Below are 25,511 nucleotides of genomic sequence, written 5' to 3' on the forward strand. Positions count from 1 at the left end.
TGTGAGAGACTTGTCTCCGGGGTAGATTGTTGCATCGTGAGGTTGTGAGAGACTTGTCTCTGGGGTTAGATTGTTGCATCGTGAGGTTGTGAGAGACTTGTCTCTGGGGTAGATTGTTGCATCGTGAGGTTGTGAGAGACTTGTCTCCGGGGTAAAATGTTGCATCGTGAGGTTGTGAGAGACTTGTCTCCGCGGTAGAATGTTGCATCGTGAGGTTGTGAGAGACTTGTCTCAGGGGTAAAATGTTGCATCGTGAGGTTGTGAGAGACTTGTCTCAGGGGTAGAATGTTGCATCGTGAGGTTGTGAGAGACTTGTCTCTGTGGTAGATTGTTGCATCGTGAGGTTGTGAGAGACTTGTCTCAGGGGTAGATTGTTGCATCATGACGTTGTGAAAGACTTGTCTCTGGGGTAGAATGTTGCATCGTGAGGTTGTGAGAGACTTGTCTCTGGGGTAGATTGTTGCATCGTGAGGTTGTGAGACACTTGTGTCCGGGGTAGATTGTTGCATCGTGAGGTTGTGAGAGACTTGTCTCTGGGGTAGATTGTTGCATCGAGAGGTTGTGAGAGACTTGTCTCTGGGGTAGAATGTTGCATCGTGAGGTTGTGAGAAACTTGTCTCTGGGGTAGATTGTTGCATCGTGAGGTTGTGAGAGACTTGTCTCCGGGGTTAGATTGTTGCATCGTGAGGTTCTGAGAGACTTGTCTCTGGGGTAGATTGTTGCATCGTGAGGTTGTGAGAGACTTGTCTCCGGGGTAGATTGTTGCATCGTGAGGTTGTGAGAGACTTGTCTCTGGGGTTAGATTGTTGCATCGTGAGGTTGTGAGAGACTTGTCTCTGGGGTAGATTGTTGCATCGTGAGGTTGTGAGAGACTTGTCTCCGGGGCAGATTGTTGCATCGTTTGGTTCTGAGAGACTTGTCCTCGGGGTAGAATGTTGCATCGTGAGGTTGTGAGAGACTTGTCCTCGGGGTAGATTGTTGCATCTTGAGGTTGTGAGAGACTTGTCTCAGGGTTAGATTGTTGCATCGTGAAGTTGTGAGAGACTTGTCTCCGGGGTTAGATTGTTGCATCGTGAGATTGTGAGAGACTTGTCTCCGGGGTAGATAGTTGCATCGTGAGGTTGTGAGAGACTTGTCTCTGGGGTAGATTGTTGCATCGTGAGATTGTGAGAGACTTGTCTCAGGGGTAGATTGTTGCATCGTGAGGTTGTGAGAGACTTGTCTCCAGGGTAGATTGTTGCATCGTGAGGTTGTGAGAGACTTGTCTCCGGGGTAGATTGTTGCATCGTGAGCTTGTGAGAGACTTGTCTCAGGGGTAGATTGTTGCATCGTGAGGTTGTGAGAGACTTGTCTCTGGGGTAGAATGTTGCATCGTGAGGTTGTGAGAGACTTGTCTCTGGGGTTAGATTGTTGCATCGTGAGGTTGTGAGAGACTTGTCTCCGGGATTAGATTGTTGCATCGTGAGGTTGTAAGAGAGTTGTCTCAGGGGTAGAATGTTGCATCGTGAGGTTGTGAGAGACTTGTCTCTGGGGTAGAATGTTGCATCGTGAGGTTGTGAGAGACTTGTCTCTGGGGTAGAATGTTGCATCGTGAGGTTGTGAGAGACTTGTCTCCGGGGTAGATTGTTGCATCGTGAGGTTCTGAGAGACTTGTCTCAGGGGTAGAATGTTGCATCGTGAGGTTGTGAGAGACTTGTCTCTGGGGTAGATTGTTACATCGTGAGGTTCTGAGAGACTTGTCTCCGGGGCAGATTGTTGCATCGTGAGGTTGTGAGAGACTTGTCCTCGGGGTAGATTGTTGCATCGTGAGGTTGTGAGAGACTTGTCTCCGGGGTTAGATTGTTGCATCGTGAGGTTGTGAGAGACTTGTCTCCGGGGTAGATTGTTGCATCGTGAGGTTGTGAGAGACTTGTCTCAGGGGTAGATTGTTGCATCGTGAAGTTGTGAGAGACTTGTCTCCGGGGTTAGATTGTTGCATCGTGAGGTTGTGAGAGACTTGTCTCCGGGGTAGATTGTTGCATCGTGAGGTTGTGAGAGACTTGTCTCTGGGGTAGATTGTTGCATCGTGAGATTGTGAGAGACTTGTCTCAGGGGTAGATTGTTGCATCGTGAGGTTGTGAGAGACTTGTCTCTGGGGCAGAATGTTGCATCGTGAGGTTGTGAGAGACTTGTCTCAGGGGTAGAATGTTGCATCGTGAGGTTGTGAGAGACTTGTCTCTGGGGTAGATTGTTGCATCGTGAGGTTCTGAGAGACTTGTCTCCGGGGCAGATTGTTGCATCGTGAGGTTGTGAGAGACTTGTCTCAGGGGTTAGATTGTTGCATCGTGAGGTTGTGAGAGACTTGTCTCTGGGGTAGATTGTTGCATCGTGAGGTTCTGAGAGACTTGTCCTCGGGGTAGAATGTTGCATTGTGAGGTTGTGAGAGACTTGTCTCAGGGGTAGATTGTTGCATCGTGAGGTTGTGAGAGACTTGTCTCTGTGGTAGATTGTTGCATCGTGAGGTTCTGAGAGACTTGTCTCCGGGGCAGATTGTTGCATCGTGAGGTTGTGAGAGACTTGTCTCCGGGGCAGATCGTTGCATCGTGAGGTTGTGAGAGACTTGTCTCTGGGGTAGATTGTTGCATCGTGAGGTTGTGAGAGACTTGTCTCCAGGGTAGATTGTTGCATCGTGAGGTTCTGAGAGACTTGTCTCCGGGGCAGATTGTTGCATCGTGAGGTTGTGAGAGACTTGTCTATGGGGTTAGATTGTTGCATCGTGAGGTTGTGAGAGACTTGTCTCTGGGGTAGATTGTTGCATCGTGAGGTTCTGAGAGACTTGTCTCTGGGGTAGATTGTTGCATCGTGAGGTTGTGAGAGACTTGTCTCCGGGGTAGATTGTTGCATCGTGAGGTTGTGAGAGACTTGTCTCTGGGGTAGATTGTTGCATCGTGAGGTTGTGAGAGGCTTGTCTCAGGGGTAGATTGTTGCATCGTAAGGTTGTGAGAGACTTGTCTCTGGGGTAGAATGTTGCATCGTGCGGCTGTGAGAGACTTGTCTCCGGGCTAGATTGTTGCATCGTGAGGTTGTGAGAGACTTGTCTCAGGGGTTATAATGTTGCATCGTGAGGTTGTGAGAGACTTGTCTCCCGGGTAGAATGTTGCATCATAAGGTTGTGAGAGACTTGTCTCTGGGGTAGATTGTTGCATCGTGAGGTTGTGAGAGACTTGTCTCCGGGGTAGAATGTTGCATCGTGAGGTTGTGAGAGACTTGTCTCTGGGGTAGAATGTTGCATCGTGAGGTTCTGAGAGGCTTGTCTCTGGGGTAGATTGTTGCATCGTGAGGTTGTGATAGACTTGTCTCTGGGGTAGATTGTTGCATCGTGAGGTTGTGAGAGACTTGCCTCAGGGTAGATTGTTGCATCGTGAGGTTGTGAGAGACTTGTCTCTGGGGTAGAATGTTGCATCGTGAGGTTCTGAGAGACTTGTCTCTGGGGTAGAATGTTGCATCGTGAGGTTGTGAGAGACTTGTCTCTGGGGTAGAATGTTGCATCGTGAGGTTGTGAGAGACTTGTCTCTGGGGTAGAATGTTGCATCGTGAGGTTGTGAGAGCCTTGTGTCCGGGGTAGAATGTTGCATCGTGAGGTTGTGAGAGGCTTGTCTCTGGGGTAGAATGTTGCATTGTGAGGTTGTGAGAGACTTGTCTCTGGGGTAGATTGTTGCATCGTGAGGTTGTGAGAGACTTGTCTCAGGGGTAGATTGTTGCATCGTGAGGTTGTGAGAGACTTGTCTCCGGGGTAGATTGTTGCATCGTGAGGTTGTGAGAGACTTGTCTCTGGGGTAGATTGTTGCATCGTGAGGTTGTGAGAGACTTGTCTAAGGGGTAGAATGTTGCATCGTGAGGTTGTGAGAGACTTGTCTCCGGGGCAGATTGTTGCATCGTGAGGTTGTGAGAGACTTGTCTCTGGGGTAGAATGTTGCATCGTGAGGTTGTGAGAGACTTGTCTCTGGAGTAGATTGTTGCATCGTGAGGTTGTGAGAGACTTGTCTCTGGGGTAGAATGTTGCATCGTGAGGTTGTGAGAGACTTGTCTCTGGGGTAGATTGTTGCATCGTGAGGTTGTGAGAGACTTGTCTCCGGGGTAGATTGTTGCATCGTGAGGTTGTGAGAGACTTGTCTCTGGGGTAGATTGTTGCATCGTGAGGTTGTGAGAGGCTTGTCTCAGGGGTAGATTGTTGCATCGTAAGGTTGTGAGAGACTTGTCTCTGGGGTAGAATGTTGCATCGTGCGGCTGTGAGAGACTTGTCTCCGGGCTAGATTGTTGCATCGTGAGGTTGTGAGAGACTTGTCTCAGGGGTTATAATGTTGCATCGTGAGGTTGTGAGAGACTTGTCTCCCGGGTAGAATGTTGCATCATAAGGTTGTGAGAGACTTGTCTCTGGGGTAGATTGTTGCATCGTGAGGTTGTGAGAGACTTGTCTCCGGGGTAGAATGTTGCATCGTGAGGTTGTGAGAGACTTGTCTCTGGGGTAGAATGTTGCATCGTGAGGTTGTGAGAGACTTGTCTCCGGGGTTAGATTGTTGCATCGTGAGGTTGTGAGAGACTTGTCTGCGGGGTAGAATGTTGCATCGTGAGGTTGTGAGAGACTTGTCTATGGGGTAGAATGTTGCATCGTGAGGTTGTGAGAGACTTGTCTCAGGGGTAGAATGTTGCATCGTGAGGTTGTGAGAGACTTGTCTCTGGGCTAGATTGTTGCATCGTGAGGTTGTGAAAGACTTGTCTCTGGGGTAGATTGTTGCATCGTGAGGTTGTGAGAGACGAGACGTATTTGAGAGGCATTCTTCCAGTGGATTGAAACATGACGATCTCTTTTTGCGACTGTTAAGTACCCAGGAAATCCTCACTGAGTCTCAAGGCAATTTTTCCATGAAGATGCCGCCGAGTTATTTCATTCAAAAATAAACGGAAGAAATATTGCCGTCACGCGCGACACCCCCCAATTGAGTAACGTGCAGGATACATTTCTCAGCACTGGGATGCGTGACCAATGCTAATGACGAGGTATGTTAATTTTTTGTCGCTTTTAAGCTTTGAGAGGAAACCAAAGAAGCTGGAGGGGAAATCCACGACAGCCGTGGAGAGGGAGCGCACAAACTCAACAACACGGACAAAGTATCCCGAGTCAGGCATCGAATCCAGGCCCCCGTTTTCTACAATGAATTACATTAAACCGGTTGCCCGAATAAGGCGGTGCCATCGCCGATAACGTACGCAGACGATTCCAGGAGCTCCACCACGTCCGATTCATGGAATTTCTTCGCCCAGTCGAAAGTGTTCCTGCGGAAATGAAAAAAAAGAAACTACGGCAAGGGCATTTGGGGGGCGGGGGTGGTGGGGGGGGGTGGGGTGGGGGTCGTCTCGACCGTGGCGACACCGGGCGATTGCGCCGAACCGGGAAAACGAGCACGGGGCGGCGCATCTTGCGGAGGGGAGGCCGCACCAGCGCTTGACCGTCTGTCGGACCCAAAAACCACTAAACCAGGGGGAGAGGCGGATGTTGCTCGCGACGAGATGGGCGTCAGGCACCACGAGGCCGGATGTCGGGCGACGGGGGAACAAACGGCGGAGACGCGGCCGAGCGGTTAGGTCCGCTCGCCGCTTGCTGAAGGTTTGTCGATTCGCATCCGGCAGGCCACCCCGGTTATTAACAGCCCATAAGCAGGAGGGGGCTGTGGGGTGTTCTAGGATCCCCCGGGACCTCCCCCCCCCCCCTTGGAACTCTCTGGAAGGGAGGCGTGGCCAGAGGCTGACACACAGGGGAGGTGTATAAAAGCCGGGATCTCTCAACGTGTCCGGGGCCAGTCCAAGACAGAAGCCAGAAGACCAGCAGCTGGCCAGGACCCTGGGGACCCCCTAGCCCCGCTGTCCTTGTAAGGGCGGGGACTCTGTGGGCCAGTGGTGTGAGACTCTGGCAACCCGCGGCCCGACGTCCTTGTTAAGGGTCGTGTCCGAGTGGGCCAGTGGTCAGAGGAGCCTCCCCTAGGTCACTCGTAGCGGGAGGAGCTGAGGGCTGTAGTCCGGTGTAAATTCGCGATCGTCCAGAGGCTGCACCTCCCTAGGTGATGAGTAAAAATGGCTGCAGCCTTAGCGAAGGCTGAGACCGTTGCTGTTAAAGCGTTTATTGAACAAACGCGTTGCCTCCACAAGTCGTCTCCGAGAACCCGCTACAACCTTCCACCGGGGCTGTGTCAACGCCCGATTGCGATCAAGCGGGGATGGGGGTGCAGGTGTGCCCTCACATGCCGTTGGAGTCCTTCAAGTTGACGTCGGCCCCCATCCGGAGCAGCAGCTCCACGATGTCAATGAGGCCGCGGCCGGCGGCCACCATCAGCGGCGTGGCGGTCTTCTCGCTGTGCCTGTAGTCGACTGCCCAGGAGAGAGACGATCATCATCATCATCATCGGCAGCGGCGGCGGCAGCGGCGGTGGCAGGGGCAGCAGAAGCAGCTTCAGCGGCAGGTGTGCAGCAACAAATTTATTCGACCATTCGAATTCTGACGCTCACACGTAGGGAGTATTCCGAGCTGTAATGGTTGGCAGTACTGGCCTTCCAATTCGGCATTTTAAACGATGAAGCAAGTTTATTAAATCACAGCCCCCCCCGCCCCTGCCCAGCCTCCCCAACCGCTCACCTTCACCACCGCCTGTCCAAACAACACCCCCGCCCCCTAGAGCCCTCTTCAGTGTAGGCTCTTTCAAGAACAGTGGCACAAGCAAGCAAGCCAGCAATAGCGGGGCTGCACCTTAATCTGTTAAATAAGAAACAAGGCCAAACTTCGACCGGGGCCACAGCGCACGTGGGCCAATCGACGCAACCCGTCGCAAACCGTTCCACCGATTAAAAAAAAAACGGTTTACCGATTCCTGACTCTCAAAACACGGAACAATATATGCACAGCACTTTTTCAGAAGCGACCTGGTCGCAAATGACATCTCGGTAAAAGTGACTTATCACGACGTGGAAATTTATAGCAGCCAAGTACCCTGAACACACGTTGATTCCAAATGTGGAGGGAAAAGCCGGAGGACCCGGAGAAAAATCCACGTGACCACGGGGAGAGAGACACGCAAACTCCAAATATACAGCAGCAGCAACAGGCGTCAGGGTCGGGATTAAACCCACGACCTCCTGCACACCAGGCGAGGTGGTTAACGTCTCCTAGCCACCGAGGTGGTAACCGATTCAGGAAAGGGCTACCGGTTTAACGGGGGAAGAAGTTGGGAGGGGAGGAAGGGGTGGGGGGTGGGGGGGAGGGAGGGAGGGTATTTCCCAGGCCACCCTGTTCCATTGGCACGCTGGCCCCGGCACGCACCGCTGACGCGCTCGCTGATCAGCAGGTGCAGCAGCTGCGTGGATGCGTCCTCGTCCCTGTGCAGCCACATGTTGGTGATGCACGCGTCCATCTCCTTGACGAGCCACGGCTCCAACTTGGAGCCGTCGCGCTCCGCCTGTCCGCGCAAGAGACAAAAGATCCCCGTCGTGTAGCCGAAACAGACTGTTGGGGGCAAGCGCTGTTCGCCAGTGGCACCGATACGAAGGCTGGCACGGCGCACGAGGGGGCAGGTGGCCAGCACCACCACGCCTTTGTCTCCCGAGCGGCGATGCTGGCGCACCGTACCAGGTACTTATTTGAGGGCTAAGTCGATCTAGGCGAGGAACAGGAGCGGTTCAGATAATCGTCACATATCCTGCAACAGACTGTCGGGGCAAGCGCCATTAGCGAGCACCTACCTCGCCCGTATACCAGGCGAGGTAGTTAACATCTCCCGCCCCCACCCCAGCGTTCCACACGACATACCTCCTGTTCGAAGGCGCTCTCCCCCCCTTCGATGTTGAGAATCTTGGTTTGATCCGTGAGGAGTGCGACGCTGGCACCGCGCACTGGCACGCTCGGTCCGGTCTCCTCCTCGTACCGTTCGCTCAGATTGTTCTGCTGGCTCTCCACTGCGCACACGCAGACACAGAGATCCACCCCCCACCCCCCCGGTATAAAGCCTCAACAGACTGTTGGGGCAAGTGCTGTTCGCGAGCGCATGTGAAGGCTGGCACGGCGCAAGAGAAGGTGGTGGTTGTCTATATGCTGCACCATGTGCTCATTTTAAGGCTGAGTCGACCGAAATAACAAGGAAAAACTTTTTTTTTTTTACCAGGTAAGGCCCATTGAGCTACGTAGCTTTTTCAGAAGTGACCTGGCCACATAAAAATGACAGCTCAAGCAAGCGGCTTGTCACCAAGTGGACATTTATAGCGGCAGCTAAACACTCTAAATGCACGTTGATTACAAATGCGGAGAGTAAAAACCAGAGGACCCGGAGAAAAATCCACACGAGCACAGAGAGAGAGAAAATGTAAACTCCAAATATAAAGGTGTTATGGTCAGAATCGAACCCACAACCTCCTCTATACCAGGCGAGGTAGCTAACATCTCCTAGCCACAGTGGCGCCCACCGTGCAAGACTGGTCCTGTGGCAGGTGCAGGACTGGTTCGGATAACCGCCACTGATATTGGCTACGAGGGTCAAAGGTCACAGATCCCCCGTGTAGCCTTAGCAGACTGTAGGGGCAAGTGCTGTTAGCGAGCAGCACCTATGAAGGTCGGCAACGGTACACGAGGGGGTGGGTGGCCAGCACCACGCCTGACCGCCTTTGTCTCCCCAGCGGCGATGTTTACTAAACACCGCACCAGGGTACTCATTTGAGGCTGAGTCGACCTAGGGGAGGCCCGGGACCGGTTCAGATAATCACCGCGAGCGGGAATCGAACCCGGGTCGCCGGGTTCGTAGCGCAGCGTCGCGCTGACCGCTGCACCGCCGCTCCCCACCACGAGGGTCACACACAAACAGAGACGCAGGCAGAGACACACACACACAGCAGTGTACACGCCTTTGTAGTGGGTTCCGGAGACACTTCGGAGAGGCAACTTCTTTATGACAACACGGTACTCCCAGCAGTCCTCCTGATACACTGCTACAGCCTAGGGGACACGGCCTACTCCTAGCGTGCCTTGACACTGGCTACGCTCTCGGCTCCTCCGGCTATGATGACCCTAGGGGAGGCTACGCCTGACCCGACCCAGCCAAGGTGCGGGTCTAGACTCTGGCTTCCTTGGCCCCGGCAGTCCTAGAGTCCCACCACCGGCTGAGAGTCCCACCACTGGCCCAGAGTCCCACCACCGGCCCGCACAGCGTCCCGGCCCTTTTTAATTTTTTTCATTTTTCATTTTCATGTATTGGGTATAGCCCTGTGAGCCATGCGGCTCTTAAGTCGGGTGCAACCGCAACAAACTAAATTTGAACGCGGAACATCCCAAAGCGACGACGCGCAACACAAACATCCTGGAATTCAACAAAGCAAATATTCCACGCGCACAAAAAAAACTTATTAAAACGCTGCGTGCAAAAAAATCACAATGTGGTGCAAGCCAACAACAACGACAACTATCTGGGGATCCTGAGCCCCCAGCAGCCCCTCCGCTCTTGGGCTGGTGCTGCAGTCCCTCCCCTGATTGTTCGAGGTACCGTTCCATCCATGGCGCTACACCTTCACAGGTCATGGCAGCTATGAAGAAGCCCGGTCAGGTGATGCGATTATTCGGACTTCCTGTGTTACGGTCGTAACGTCGTGGGAATTTTTATTGTCATATATATTTTATTATTTTATTGTTTCCCTTCAACGTGACTTTACCGAAAGAGCTAAGAATATGAATTCCTGGGTACCGTCCCGGCAACGCCTGACGTAGCTTCAAGCGAAACGCCGCGTATCTAAATCGCTGAATCCGGCTACGGGAATTGTCCTTCAACTCACCGGTGGGACAACTGAAACAATGACAACAGACACATCGTGAAGCGCCTGTTGCAGCACGTGACGGTCTAATTAGTTTGGCTGCTTCGGGGTGGCGGAGGGGGTCTTGACGACACAGATTTGGCCAGATCGTTACATGGCCTAACACAACACTTCAGTGGGAATTGACAAGCCATCACGTGGCCCCACCAGACATTAGCGATAACGACACGGACGACAGTTTATAAAACAACAACAACAACACGCAACAATAACGACAACATTCACAGTGTTAATAATAATAACAACAACACGGACGACAGTTTATAAAACAACAACACACAACAATAACGACAACATTCACGGTGTTAATAATAATAACGACACGGACGACAGTTTATAAAACAACAACACACAACAATAACGATAACATTCACAGTGATAATAATAATAACGACACGGACGACAGTTTATAAAACAACAACACACAACAATAACGATAACATTCACGGTGTTAATAATAATAATAACAACACGGACGACAGTTTATAAAACAACAACACACAACAATAACGATAACATTCACAGTGTTAATAATAATAACGACAACACGGACGACAGTTTATAAAACAACAACAACAACACACAACAATAACGACAACATTCACGGTGTTAATAATAATAACGACACGGACGACAGTTTATAAAACAACAACACACAACAATAACGATAACATTCACAGTGTTAATAATAATAACGACACGGACGACAGTTTATAAAACAACAACACACAACAATAACGACAACATTCACAGTGTTAATAATAATAACAACAACACGGACGATAGTTTATAAAACAACAACACACAACAATAACGACAACATTCACAGTGTTAATAATAATAACAACAACACGGACGACAGTTTATAAAACAACAACACACAACAATAACGATAACATTCACAGTGTTAATAATAATAACAACAACACGGACGACAGTTTATAAAACAACACACAACAATAACGACAACATTCACAGTGTTAATAATAATAACAACAACACGGACGACAGTTTATAAAACAACAACAACACACAACAATAACGACAACATTCACAGTGTTAATAATAATAACAACACGGACGACAGTTTATAAAACAACAACACACAACAATAACGACAACATTCACAGTGTTAATAATAATAACAACAACACGGACGACAGTTTATAAAACAACAACAACACACAACAATAACGATAACATTCACAGTGTTAATAATAATAACAACAACACGGACGACAGTTTATAAAACAACAACACACAACAATAACGACAACATTCACAGTGTTAATAATAATAACAACAACACGGACGACAGTTTATAAAACAACAACAACACACAACAATAACGACAACATTCACAGTGTTAATAATAATAACAACAACACGGACGACAGTTTATAAAACAACAACACACAACAATAACGATAACATTCACAGTGTTAATAATAATAACAACACGGACGACAGTTTATAAAACAACAACACACAACAATAACGACAACATTCACAGTGTTAATAATAATAACAACACGGACGACAGTTTATAAAACAACAACACACAACAATAACGACAACATTCACAGTGTTAATAATAATAACGACACGGACGACAGTTTATAAAACAACAACAACACACAACAATAACGACAACATTCACAGTGTTAATAATAATAACGACACGGACGACAGTTTATACAACAACAACAACAACACACAACAATAACGACAACATTCACAGTGTTAATAATAATAACAACGACACGGACGACAGTTTATAAAACAACAACAACACACAACAATAACGACAACATTCACAGTGTTAATAATAACAACACGGCTACGGTGGCGATGCGATTGCACAATCATGATGAAGAAGAAGAGCGACGGAAGAGCCCAGTTGACATTGGCTGATTGGATTCCTCCAATATGAACAAACACATTCTCCTGCGGAGGGAGCCGGTAGGAACGTTGGGTTGCTTGGTCAACGACCAGGGTCAACGGCGGCTCCGTGGTGTATTCCGCAAATATGCCCGACTGTGAGGGCGGGCACAAGCCGGCGTGAGTAGGTTAAACGTTGAGTTTTATAAGGGCACCACGGGGTGACCAGCCCCTGCCCCCCCGGCCCCACCCCTCCCACCCCCACCCCCAGCCCCACCCTCCCCACCCAGCCCCTCCCCACCCTCCCCTCCCCACCCAGCCCCACCCTCCCCTCCCCACCCAGCCCCACCCTCCCCACCCTCCCCACCCTCCCCACCCAGCCCCTTCCTCCCCACCCAGCCCCTCCCCACCCTCCCCTCCCTACCCAGCCCCTCCCTCCCTACCCAGCCCCTCCCCACCCTCCCCTCTCCACCCAGCCCCACCTCTCCCATTTTTGGATGCACGACGGACGGACACAACAACAATAATCCCCGTGTGGGCTGGTGGTGTAACCAGGAGGTTCCTACCGCTATCAATATTCTCCTGATTCCGATACAGTTGGAGATCGCCGCCTCAACACAATGGGAGGCTCTCTCAAGCAATGCGGGGGGCGGGTGGGTGGTGGGGGGGGGTGGTTTTTGCCGGCTGTACGTACGTTGATCTTTCTCCTTCTGGCGTCTCTCCATCTCCTTAGACTTGTAACCAGTGGTGGGCAGGATGTCCTCCAGAAAGAACTGCTTCACCTCGAAAAGCCTCCCAGGCACTGGCCCACGGACGAGAGGCAACATGGCGTGCACACCGCCACGTCCAACATCGCCGTTGCGTTTGGCCCGCCGCCGCCACCGCCGCCGCCGCCGCCGACGCACGGTTAGATCGAGTGAATATAAATGTTGTGTCGTTAAACCCGCCACCACCCGACGCAGCAGCAGGTTAGCGAGGTTTGTCAAGTAAACAAAACGTGGCCAACGAGTTGCTAATTCGGCACACACCGGTGTGCTGGAGGAGTAAACCCACAACATTTACCATTCGGTAATTACAACCGGCAAATGTCGCACTCCAATGGTAAATGTTGTGGGTTTACTCCTCCAACACAACGGTGCGCCGTGCTAGTAACGATATTTTGTTTTACGTGACAAAATCTTACAAATTGGCCCTCGGGTTTAACAACACATTTACATTGACGCGATCAAACCCAAAAAAACCTCTAATACATTATCGATAATATTGGTCGCGAAAGCCTACCGCTACGTGTTCAACCGACGGATGGATTTAGCCGTCTCTCACGTCTGACGACGGGGCAGCCGCCGAAGTACTCTGAAAAGAGTGAGACGTTGAGGGGGGCGCTCATCAGCACGACGCGGAGGTTGCACTGCCGTTCCAGAATGTCGCGCAGCTTGATGAGCAGGATGTCGCAGAAGCGGTCGCGTTCATGGATCTCGTCCTAGTGGATACATCACCGCCAACGCTGCCATCATCATCATCATCGTCAATGTAACCACCACCACCGCCATCATCACCATTGTCAATTTCGCCACCACCAGTTAACAAAAATCTATCATGACCAACTGACAAGACAAAGATCCCCCGTATAGCCTTAACAGACTCGTTGGGGCAAGTGCTGTAAGCGAGTAGCTCCTATGAAGGCAGGCACGGTACACAAGGGGGTGGGTGGCAAGCACCACTCTTTAAGAACCACCACCAATACCACCACCAGAACCAACACCAGCACTACCACCATCATCATCACCACCCCTAATCACCACCACCACCACAATTATCACTACCATCATCACCACCCTTAACCATCACCACCACCAGCAGAACCATCAATAACCACCACCCTTAGCAGCAGCAACAACACTACCAGCATCACCACCATCATCACCTTTAACCAACCAGTAGCAACAGCATCAGCACCAGCTTCATAACAATAATTAAACTTCACCATGTACATACAGTCCGTTGTCAATCCAATGATTGAGACACTAAAACCGAACAAAAACTCAGAAACCGGAACTGGCCACATCTTGGGTTAGACCGAATAAAATAAAATAAATTAAAATCACGACGTTTCGAGCGAGCGCACACACAAGGGTCCGTCAGCAGGTGGGACAACCACATCTACAGGCCTCGATAGCCTCTTGTGACAGCAGCAGCAGCCCTTTTGCCCACTTCAGCAATTCTTTCTTGCTGTGGTTGTCCCACCTGCTGACTGACGCTTGCGTGTGCGCGCGCCCGAAACGCCGTGATTTAATTCATTTCATTTTCTACCTACCACGGTGACTTTACCGAGAGAACCCAGGGGCGTGGACCCCTGCAGTCACGAAAACTTCAAATCTAGATTAGACTGAAAAGAAAACTTTTGAGCACCGGTGTGTGGTGGATCGACTGTAGCTCGGCACGTACCACGATGATGTGCGTCACGACGGTAGACGTGGCGCTGTCTCCGGCCATGAGGGTCCTCAGCAGCACGTCGTTGGTGCAGAACGTGAGGAGCGTCTTTGGCGAGACCCTGCGCGCAACGCCGCGTGCGGAACGCGACGGTATGAGGGATACTCTTTGGTTCTATTGGGTAAAGTCACCACGTAGCAGGTTAAAAATAAAATAACAAAAATCACGACGTTTCGGCCACAACACAAGCGGCCTTCATCAGGTGAAGGGACGAGACTGTCTGGAGGACAGCGCTGGAGTGAGAGAAGCCACGCTGAGATCACGACCTTTAATGAGGGATACTCTTTGGTTCTATTGGGTAAAGTCACCACGTAGGTAAAAAATAAAATAACAAAAATCACGACGTTTCGGCCACAACACAAGCGGCCTTCATCAGGTGAAGGGACGAGACTGTCTGGTAGGACAGCGCTGGAGTGAAAAAAGCCACGCTCAGATCACGACCTTTAAGCTGTGTGAGAAGAAAAACACTAAGCGCCTTGACAAAGGAATTATCATATAATTTAGCATTGAAATGGCTCATTGAAATAGCTAAGTTAAAGTATACACATCTGCAGAGGTACCCCTTGACAAAGGAATTAGCATAGAATTTAGCATTGAAATAGCTCATTGAAATAGCTAAGTTAAAGTATACACATCCGCTAGAGGCACCCCTTGACAAAGGAATTAGCATAGAATTTAGCATTGAAATGGCTCATTGAAATAGCTAAGTTAAAGTGTACACATCCGCAGAGGCACCCCTTGACAAAGGAATTAGCATAGAATTTAGCATTGAAATGGCTCATTGAAATAGCTAAGTTAAAGTATACACATCCGCAGAGGTACCCCTTGATAAAGGAATTAGCATATAATTTAGCATTGAAATGGCTCATTGAAATAGCTAAGTTAAAGTATACACATCCGCAGAGGCACCCCTTGACAAAGGAATTAGCATATAATTTAGCATTGAAATGGCTCATTGAAATAGCTAAGTTAAAGTATACACATCCGCAGAGGCACCCCTTGACAAAGGAATTAGCATAGAATTTAGCATTGAAATGGCTCATTGAAATAGCTAAGTTAAAGTATACACATCCGCAGAGGCACCCCTTGACAAAGGAATTAGCATAGAATTTAGCATTGAAATAGCTGAGTGATAAGCTGAGGTATAAGGGATCTCAAATACATACATGGTGTTTTCCTGTTAACCTAACATCTAGGTTGTCAGTCAATATTACGATTCGTAAATTTAACGTAGGTATGCAAGTTGAACTTCTTTCGCACCACCGTACGTAGCCAACCGTGCTCAATGGTCCAACGTGTGTGAAGTCCTCCCCCCACCAGCCGACACAGCCAAACCAATTAAATTACCACATGGTGGTAAAAGTGTTTCACTGTGCGCCCAACAAGATTGTTTCAGCTCACCACCGACAGTTGAGTTGAAGAACAATTCCATCAACACAAATTCAGCAATCGTATACAATGCCTATAAAGCGATATGCTAAATTTCCTTGTGACAATTGTTCTGCACCCCCACCCATACCCATGGCAAATTGTTGTTTGGCTTGCATCGTGCAGAGGAAGGATTTCACGACAGCTGTTTTTGTCAAGATAATTTCTTCGTTGCCTAACCAAAAATAAATGTGCCGTAAATATTGTTGCACCGGCTCGGTTTTCGTAGAGTTGTGTCACTGCAGAGCTCAGACAGGACGGAGAAACGCAAACCGAACACAACCCTAAAAATCACACAACTCAACGAAAGGACACGGCGCAGGGCAGGGAGAAACACGACAGGACACAGCGGTAAAAGTACACAATAACAAACGTATGTGTGCATGTGCGCGTGTGTACGTTGAACGTCTTTCACACCGTACGCAGCCGACCGCGCTAATTGTGGGGGCGCGACTAGCACAGTTGGAATGAAACGACGAGAAAAATTACAATAGCACACGGCCCAGAGGGAAAACACAACAACAACAACAAAAACAACAGAACACACACACACGCGCACGCGCGCACAACGGAAGCGCCAACACGCGTACACGCACTTGCTCTCCAACCGGATCTGGTAGCCGACGGTCTGGCCGACGCCCTCCCCTCGCTCCTCCGCCACCCTCTCGGCCGCGGCGACGGCAGAGATTCGGCGCGGCTGCGCGCAAATCACGCGGCACGGCGACCCCAGACGGCTGCCCTCGTCCAGGATGTACTGAGGGATCTGCCGGGGGGGTGGGGGACGACACGGGCGGCGGCGCGCGCCGAGTGTTAAGCGGTGATCGGAGGCAGTCCTCAAGATCGCAATTCGGGGGTAAAAAATAAAATAATAATCCACGTTCACCCCGCTCGTCGTGGTGGTGGTCCTGGGGAAATGAGCCCGACATGCTGAATGAAGGAGCGCCGAGTTCTAGGACTGTGCTGCGAGCACCTGCGTGGTTTTGCCGGAGCCGGTCTCGCCCAGCACCAGCAGGATGTTGGACTTGGCGATGGTGCCCAGCAACTGCTCCCGGAACGCGGCCACGGGGAGGGTCTGGCGGAACGCCTCCAGCTCCGATCGCCCCCGCGGTGGCGGGACCTGAGCGATCCCGTCGTTGAGCCGTCCGCTCGGCCTGCTCGCCTCGCGTCTCGCCCCTGTGAGTGACACGCGTCGAATTGCATCAGCGTCACGGGTGCCATGGTGGCTAGATGTTGACTCCCTCGCCTGGTGTACAGGAGGTCGTGGGTTCGATCCCAACCCCGACATATGCTGCTGTATATTTGGAGTCTGTGTCTCTCTCCCTCATCATCATCATGGTGGCTAGATGTTAACTCCCTCGCCTGGTATACAGGAGGTCGTGGGTTCGATCCCAACCCCGACATCTGCTGTATATTTGGAGTCTGTGTCTCTCTCCCTCGTCATCATCATGGTGGCTAGATGTTAACTCCCTCGCCTGGTATACAGGAGGTCGTGGGTTCGATCCCAACCCCGATATCTGCTGCTGTATATTTGGAGTCTGTGTCTCTCTCCCTCATCATCATCATGGTGGCTAGGAGATGTTAACTCCCTCGCCTGGTATACAGGAGGTCGTGGGTTCGATCCCAACCCCGACATCTGCTGCTGTATATTTGGAGTTTGCGGTGTCTCTCTCGAATCGACGTGCGTTGAGCGTATTTGGCTGCTGCGAACGTCCACGTGATAAGCCACTTCATTCGAGCAATCATTTTGTGGCCAGGTCGCTGCTGATAAATGGCTACGCAGCTCAGCGCAGCCTTACCCGGTAAAATAATGCCTGAATAGATTAGTTGATAGAGGGCACCAATGGAGCACCACGGAAAAAAAAAACGTCGCCGGCAACTCCAAAGCGGGAACGAACCTGGGTCAGAGCCAGTGTCGGGGAAGCGCTGCAGAAGCACACGGGCGGCGTGGCGCGCCCGTTGCGACAGCGCAAATGACATCTCGGCGCCCGCCACCTCCGCTGTCTCCTTCTTGCGCACGGTGAGGCGCTGCATCGGCCCCCCCCTTGCTACCGAAACGCAGCGAGGAACGTGGGGGGCAGCGTTAATTTACCGGTGGGCGGGCGGGTTAGGTGGGTGGGTGGGTGTGTGGGCGTGTGGGTGTGTGGGTGGTTGGGTGGGTGGGCGAGCGGGTAGACGGATAGGTGTGCATGCAGGCGCACGGGTAGGCGTGTAGGTGGGCAAGTATATGAGTGGGTTTGCGAGTGCGTGACGAGGCAGGCAGGCAGGTAGGTAGGCATGTAGGTGGACATGCATGTGGGCAGGCAGGTGCACAGGTAGATATGGGGAGCGGTACTGTAGCGGTTAGCACGCTGCTGCGCTACGAACCCGATTCCCGCTGACGGCCAACACCAGTGACAATTATCTGAACCGATCATATGCCTCTCCTAGGTCGACTCAGCCTCAAATGATTACCGAATGCAGTATGTAAACATCGCCACTCGGGAGACGAAGGCGATCAGGCGTGGTGCCGGCCACCCACCCGTGCCGGCCCTCATAGGTGCTCGCTAACGGCACCTCCTCCAACAGCCTGTTAAGACTACACGGGGGATCTTTGTCTTGTATAGGTTGGGTGGGTAGGTGAGCGGGTACGTAGGTTAGTGCATGCGAATCACAAGCTTAGTCCGTGCTCGCCAGTTGCCTGGGTGAAAGGTTGGGCTCCGTTTTGCCCTAACGCCTGGCCAGCTGGCTTCAAAAAAACGTAACCAATGAATGAGCCGATTTTCATCGCTCCCAACTCGGCAGTGGGATGGTCTCAGGCACGTTTTCTCCTCTTGGCTGGGCCGCTGTCCCGATTAGCACGGGTAGCTACGTGCAGTGCAAAAGAGGTTCTACTAGACGTGCCCACACACTTACATTCTCTGACACTGCCCTTGGCCGTGCCTTAGAACGCCAACGCCCCGCACAATCCCGCTCGCCTCTCTCTTGACAATGTGTCTCTTACCTTTTCGTACGTTCTCTAATCAATGTGCTTTCTCTATGCCGAAAACAAACTTCTTTGAAGCTGATTTTGCGTTGAAGTTCGTTGCCCTTCCCCCACGCCTCTGGTCAGCACGGTTTGGCTACGTACGGTGCGAAAGACGCTCAACATACACACGCTCCTGTCCCTGTCTCTTAGAGTTTAATTCAGAATTTGTTCCATTACAAAGACCCCCTCCCCGTGTAGCCTGTAACAGACTGTCGGGGCAAGTGCTGTTAGGGAAGCACCTATGAAGGCCGGCACAGCAAACAAGGGGGGTGGGTGGCCAACACCACGCCCGGCCACCCTTTGTCTCCTTCGTGGCAATGTTTCCGCATCGCACCAGGTACTCATTTGAGGCTGAGTCGACCTAGGGGAGGCCCGGGAGCAGTTCAGACAATCGTCACTGGTGTTGGCCGTGAGTGGGAATCGAACCCGGGTCGCCAGGTTTGTAGCTCGGCGCACTAACCGCTACACTAACCGCTCCCCACAGGCACTCCTTGGCATACGCGAAAAGCACGCCTATCTCAAAATCGTGTATGTCAAAAGCAATGTTCCCATAAGGGGCCGTCCATAAATGACGTCACACGAGTTTGGCCGATTTTTGACCCCCCCCCCTGCCCCCCTCGTCACACAGCGTCACAAAGTCAGACGCCCCTGAAATATGACGTCACAAAGTTCTGCCCCCCACACCCCCCAAACCATATTTCCATTTTTAAAATGAAACACGCTTCAAATCGCTTTACACTATTGTCATTGTAGTGCGTATTTAATGTGGCGCTGCACTCTGATGTTGTAGGAGAAAACATTTGTAGAATTATAAAATATTAAAAGTAATTCTATTAAAAAAATACTTGAAACTTTGCAGTAGAACGAAGCAAAATGGAGAGTACAATAATATCAATTACATATTCATTCCACAGAATGAAAAGCCCTGGTAGAATCATTAAAATCAAAATGTTTAATAACAATCATTCAAAATGTTTTTTACTAAATGTATGCATCACCATTCTCCCACGGAGAAGCGAAATGCTCCTTCATGGAATAAATAAAAGGTGACCTTAGTAAATTTAAAACATCAAATAGTTAATAATGAAAATTATTCAAAATTAGTGCCATTATAACAATTCTATTTAATTAAGTAGATATTTAAATTTTGATTTAAAGCTTTCGTGACTGCAGTAATTCATATTCTTAGCTCTTTCGGTAAAGTCACGTTGAAGGGAAACAATAAAATAACAATATATATAAAACAATAAAAATTCTCACGACGTTTCGACCATAACGCCTGATGACGACCGTTTGTGTTATGGTCGAAACGTCGTGAGAATTTTTATTGTTTTATATATTTTTATTATTTTATTGTTTCCCTTCAACGTGACTTTACCGAAAGAGCTAAGAATATAGATATTTAAAGTTGCGCATTTTGATGTGACGTCACATTTCTCAACCCCTCCTCCCCCCCTACGTCACACATCGCCACAAACGTCTGACGCCCTCCATAGGTGCGTGACGTCATTTATGGGCGGCCCCTAAGTGATAATGATACAGGATTCGTCTTCTTTGCTTCTCTCGGTAAAGTCACCACCACCACGTGAGAGAATGAGAATAAAATAATAAAATCACGCGATACAATTCCCACGACGTTTCGCGAGATGAAGGGGGTTAGGGGATTTCACCGAGACTCGCAGAGATAGTCGCCTAAGTTATCCTTGCCCATATCAATACAACGGCACACAATATACAATAGAGGGCTTCAACAAAAATGTTAACACATTACGGGGCTGTCGCTTTTAATAGAAAAAAAAGAACGAATTTTGATTTAAAGCTTCCGTGACTGCAGGGATTCATATTCTTGGTTCTTTTGGTAAAGTCACCACCACGTTAGAAGGGAAACAATGAAATAATAAAAATATAACACAATAACAATAAAATCATCTGATGATGATTGCTTGTGTTGCGGTCGAAACGTCGTGAGAATTTTATTGTTTTATATTTTGTATTATTTTATTGGTTCCCTTCTACGTGCAGGTGACTTTACAAAAAGAACCAAGAATAATAATTTTATTGTTTTACAATAATTTTATTGTTTTATATTTTGTATTATTTTATTGGTTCCCTTCTACGTGCAGGTGACTTTACAAAAAGAACCAAGAATAATAATTGTATTGTTTTACAATAATTTTATTGTTTTATATTTTTTATTATTTTATTGTTTCCCTTCTACGTGGTGGTGACTTTACCGAAAGAACCAAGAATAATAATTTTGTTTTACAATAATTTTATTGTTTTATTATTTTTATTATTTTATTGTTTCCCTTCTACGTGGTGGTGACTTTACCGAAAGAACCAAGAATAATAATTTTATTGTTTTACAATAATTTTATTGTTTTATATTTTTATTATTTTATTGTTTCCCTTCTACGTGCAGGTGACTTTACCGAATTACCAACAATATGAATCCCTGCAGTCACGAAAGCTTTAAATAAAAAATATATCAATATTCATTAATTATTTCCAAGCAAACTACATTCGTGTGTTTTTCTTAAATGCATTCCGTTTAAACTTGTAACAAATATTTTTTTACGTACTGACAAATTAAAGGTTTTAATTCCACTGTGTGGTGCAATTATTAAACATTCTAACAATAACGTGCCCAACATTGTGTATACATATATTTAAAATGTGATTCACAGCAAAAAAAAATTAAGTATGCTTTTTAATGAAATACTATCAACCCAAATAAATGAACGGTTAACACACTTGCAACATGATAACAAACGTGATGTTAATATCTTCACAAAGTCAAAAAGATTATCTCTCCTCCCCACTTGTCCGCCTTCGTTGGTCAACGCGTGCCTCTGGAATCCTTCCCCAGAGACACATTTCTCGTTGAAAGTTCTCACGAGTGTCAACATTTTCTTGTTACTTTACGTTAAAATGTAAACTCTTAATATGCTTAAATTTAGATTTAAAGCTTTCGTGACTGCAGTAATTCATATTATTTTTATTGTTTTATATATATTTTATTGTTTCCCTTCAACGTGACTTTACCGAAAGAACTAAGAATATATCTTAATATGCTTCCCGTAAAATAAAATTAAGCAACACAGTTGAGGAATACAAAGGCGGTGAACACAAGCAAATCGGACACATGCACGATCACAACGAGACGAGCAGAGGGCAAATAAGTGTTGTTGTTATTGTTGTTGTTCTTGCTACATGTGTGTGTGTGTACACTGTGTGTGTGTACACTGTGTGTACACGTGTGTGTGTGTACACTGTGTGTGTGTGTACACGTGTGTGTGTGTACACGTGTGTGTGTGTACACCGTGTGTGTACACTGTGTGTGTGTACACTGTGTGTGTGTGTACACTGTGTGTGTGTACACGTGTGTGTGTACACGTGTGTGTACACTGTGTGTGTGTGTACACTGTGTGTGTGTACACTGTGTGTGTGTACACGTGTGTGTGTGTGTGTACACTGTGTGTGTGTGTACACTGTGTGTGTGTACACTGTGTGTGTACACGTGTGTGTATACACGTGTGTGTGTGTGTACACGTGTGTGTGTACACTGTGTGTGTGTACACGTGTGTGTATACACGTGTGTGTGTGTGTACACGTGTGTGTACACTGAGTGTGTGTACACACGTGTGTGTACACTGTGTGTGTGTACACTGTGTGTACACGTGTTTATCTTTAGAATGTGAAGGGGGTCACTAACACCACTTGCCCCCTACAGCCTGCGAAGGCTACACGGGGGATCTTTGTCTTTGTGTTCACGTGGCGTGTTGTTTCACGATGTCCACGCGAACGACGTTAAACACCACCACCACCACCACGAGTTCGATCGATCGATCATTCGATCGATTGAAGGGAAGAAATCGGCGAAAGGCCCCCAGACTTGCAGGCCCCGAAGCCGGCTTTTTTTTAGTTTCGATCGCTTTTTTAAAACGAGGGGTTAATCGATTAATCTCGGTCGGTACATTTTGTATTTTGTTTGTTTTAAATGTTTAAAAGTGCGGGTGGATTAAGATGGAAGTTTAAAAAAAAACTCAGTCGCAAACTCCCTCAGCCGCAAACTCCCAAGGCCAGCCGAGATCTTACAAAGTGAAGTGGAACCAAAATCGTGACGCTGACGGGCGAAACCAAATTGGTGTCAAGCTGAGGGGGGGAGGGCGAAACCAAATTGGTTACAAGCTGGGGGGGGTGGACGAAACCAAATTGGTTACAAGTTGAGGGGGGTGGGCAGAACCAAATTGGTTACAAGCTGAGGGGGTGGGCGAAACCAAATTGGTTACTAGCTGAGGGGGTGGGCGAAACCAAATTGGTTACAAGTTGAGGGGGGTGGGCGGAACCAAATTGGTTACAAGCTGAGGGGGGTGGGCGGAACCAAATTGGTTACAAGCTGAGGGGGTGGGCGAAACCAAATTGGTTACTAGCTGAGGGGGTGGGCGAAACCAAATTGGTTACTAGCTGAGGGGGTGGGCGGAACCAAATTGGTTACTAGCTGAGGGGGTGGGCGAAACCAAATTGGTTTCAAGCTGGGGGGGTGGGCGAAACCAAATTGGTTACAAGCTGGGGGGGAGGGCGAAACCAAATTGGTTATAAGCTGGGGGGGGTTTGTGGACGACTGTAACAGGGGGGCAGGTACAGTACTCTTGCGCGTGTTAAAGTACAGTGCGTATTAACAGGAGTCTACGGGGGAGGGGCAGCACTTATCAGTTCTACGAAATTCTAGCCTCGCTGTCACGTGGTCGCCTTATCCGCGCTACGTTTTCTAAACGCGCCCTGCTAAGGCCTCGCACGTGGTCGCAAACGAGCGTGGGGGTCGCGTCACCCCGGGCCCGGCGGCGCGAAACGTCGGACCTCCCCCTCCTATCAGCCCGCCGGCACCGCCACGCGAGGGAATAGTTTTTCGCGTGTAACCTCGCCAATGGCTGGCATCGGCGGAACCCGTCAGCAGGCAACGATGAGCCAGGTAGGAGGGCGCACACGGGGAGAGAGGAGAGGGGGTGGTGGTGGTGCACCACGTGGTTCACACGGTGGTGTGGTGTGTGGGTGATGTTGTTGTGTAGGTGATGTAGTGTAGGTGATGTTGTGTGTAGGTGATGTTGTTGTGTAGGTGATGTTGTGTAGGTGATGTAGTGTAGGTGATGTTGTGTGTAGGTGATGTTGTTGTGTAGGTGATGTTGTTGTGTAGGTGATGTAGTGTAGGTGTTGTTGTGTGTAGGTGATGTGTGTAGGTGATGTAGTGTGTAGGTGATGTAGTGTGCAGGTGATGTATTGTGTAGGTGATGTATTGTGCAGGTGATGTAGTGTGTAGGTGATGTAGTGTGTAGTTGATGTGTGTAGGTAATGTGTGTAGGTGATGTAGTGTGCAGGTGATGTGTGTAGGTGATGTGTGTAGGTGATGTAGTGTGCAGGTGATGTGTGCTGATGATGTTGTGTGCAGGTGATGTGTTGATGTTGTGTGCAGGTGATGTGTGTAGGTGATGTGTTGATGTTGTGTGCAGGTGTTGTGTGCAGGTGATGTAGTGTGTAGGTGATGTAGTGTGTAGGTGATGTAGTGTGTAGGTGATGTGCTGATGTTGTTTGGTGTAGTGATGTAGTGTGTAGGTGATGTAGTGTGTAGGTGATGTTGTGTGCAGGTGATGTAGTGTGTAGGTGATGTTGTGTGCAGGTGATGTAGTGTGTAGGTGATGTAGTGTGCAGGTGATGCAGTGTGCAGGTGATGTAGTGTGTAGGTGATGTAGTGTGCAGGTGATGTTGTGTGCAGGTGATGTTGTGTGTAGGTGATGTAGTGTGTAGGTGATGTAGTGTGCAGGTGATGTTGTGTGCAGGTGATGTAGTGTGTAGGTGATGTAGTGTGTAGGTGATGTATTGTGTAGGTGATGTAGTGTGCAGGTGATGTAGTGTGTAGGTGATGTGTGTAGGTGATGTAGTGTGTAGGTGATGTAGTGTGTAGGTGATGTAGTGTGCAGGTGATGATGTGTGTAGGTGATGTAGTGTGTAGGTGATGTAGTGTAGGTGATGTTGTGTGTAGGTGATGTAGTGTGTAGGTGATGTGTGTAGGTGATGTTGTGTGTAGGTGATGTAGTGTGTAGGTGATGTTGTGTGCAGGTGATGTTGTGTGCAGGTGATGTAGTGTAGGTGATGTTGTGTGTAGGTGATGTTGTGTATAGGTGATGTAGTGTGTAGGTGATGTAGTGTGTAGGTGATGTAGTGTGTAGGTGATGTAGTGTGCAGGTGATGTTGTGTGCAGGTGATGTAGTGTGCAGGTGATGTAGTGTGCAGGTGAATTGTGTAGGTGATGTGTGTAGGTGATGTGTGTAGGTGATGTGTGTAGGTGATGTAGTGTGCTGGTGTTGTTGTGTGCAGGTGATGTGTGCAGGTGATGTGTTGATGTTGTTTGCAGGTGATGTGCTGATGTGTGTAGGTGATGTGCTGATGTTGTTGTGTGCAGGTGATGTGCTGATGTTGTGTTGGGTGATGTGTGTAGGTGATGTGTTCAGGTGATGTTGTGTTGGGTGATGTGTGCAGGTGATGTGTGCAGGTGATGTAGTGTTTGGTGATGTGTGTAGGTGATGTACTGATGTGTGCAGGTGATGTGTGCAGGTGATGTGCTGATGTTGTGTGCAGGTGATGTGTGCAGGTGATGTACTGATGTGTGCGGATGATGTGTGTAGGTGATGTACTGATGTTGTGTGCAGGTGATGTGTGCAGGTGATGTGCTGATGTTGTGTGCAGGTGATGTGTGCAGGTGATGTGCTGATGTTGTGTGCAGGTGATGTGTGCAGGTGATGTGCTGATGTTGTGTGCAGGTGATGTGTGCAGG

At 49.1% G+C, this 25,511-nt stretch overlaps 2 protein-coding genes across 2 annotated transcripts in view; one reads left to right on the plus strand and one right to left on the minus strand.

The window, feature by feature from the left end:
- LOC142910376 (3'-5' RNA helicase YTHDC2-like) overlaps positions 1-22,816 on the minus strand; it is a 52,144-nt gene extending 29,328 nt beyond the window's left edge. Inside the window, exons 1-11 of the mRNA XM_076059985.1 lie at positions 22,729-22,816; positions 17,574-17,723; positions 16,649-16,851; positions 16,275-16,441; positions 14,206-14,311; positions 13,084-13,240; positions 12,455-12,562; positions 7,835-7,980; positions 7,349-7,484; positions 6,276-6,402; positions 5,248-5,313 (exon numbers count right to left, since the gene is read on the minus strand). Coding sequence (XP_075916100.1) covers positions 5,248-5,313; positions 6,276-6,402; positions 7,349-7,484; positions 7,835-7,980; positions 12,455-12,562; positions 13,084-13,240; positions 14,206-14,311; positions 16,275-16,441; positions 16,649-16,851; positions 17,574-17,709 — 1,352 coding nt within the window. The 5' untranslated portion in view covers positions 17,710-17,723; positions 22,729-22,816. The remainder of the gene's footprint in view (positions 1-5,247; positions 5,314-6,275; positions 6,403-7,348; positions 7,485-7,834; positions 7,981-12,454; positions 12,563-13,083; positions 13,241-14,205; positions 14,312-16,274; positions 16,442-16,648; positions 16,852-17,573; positions 17,724-22,728) is intronic.
- A 572-nt stretch (positions 22,817-23,388) lies between these two features.
- The window catches only part of LOC142910378 (TPR and ankyrin repeat-containing protein 1-like), a 36,173-nt gene continuing 34,050 nt past the window's right edge, over positions 23,389-25,511 (plus strand). The window contains exon 1 of the mRNA XM_076059987.1: positions 23,389-23,654. Within this exon, the coding sequence (XP_075916102.1) occupies positions 23,610-23,654 (45 nt within the window). The 5' untranslated portion in view covers positions 23,389-23,609. The remainder of the gene's footprint in view (positions 23,655-25,511) is intronic.

Source organism: Petromyzon marinus, unplaced genomic scaffold (genome assembly GCF_048934315.1).
Source record: "Petromyzon marinus isolate PM22_M1 ecotype Great Lakes invasive population unplaced genomic scaffold, UKy_Petmar_22M1.pri1.0 PM_G_Scaffold_141, whole genome shotgun sequence".
NCBI classification, from domain to species: Eukaryota; Metazoa; Chordata; class Hyperoartia; order Petromyzontiformes; family Petromyzontidae; genus Petromyzon; species Petromyzon marinus.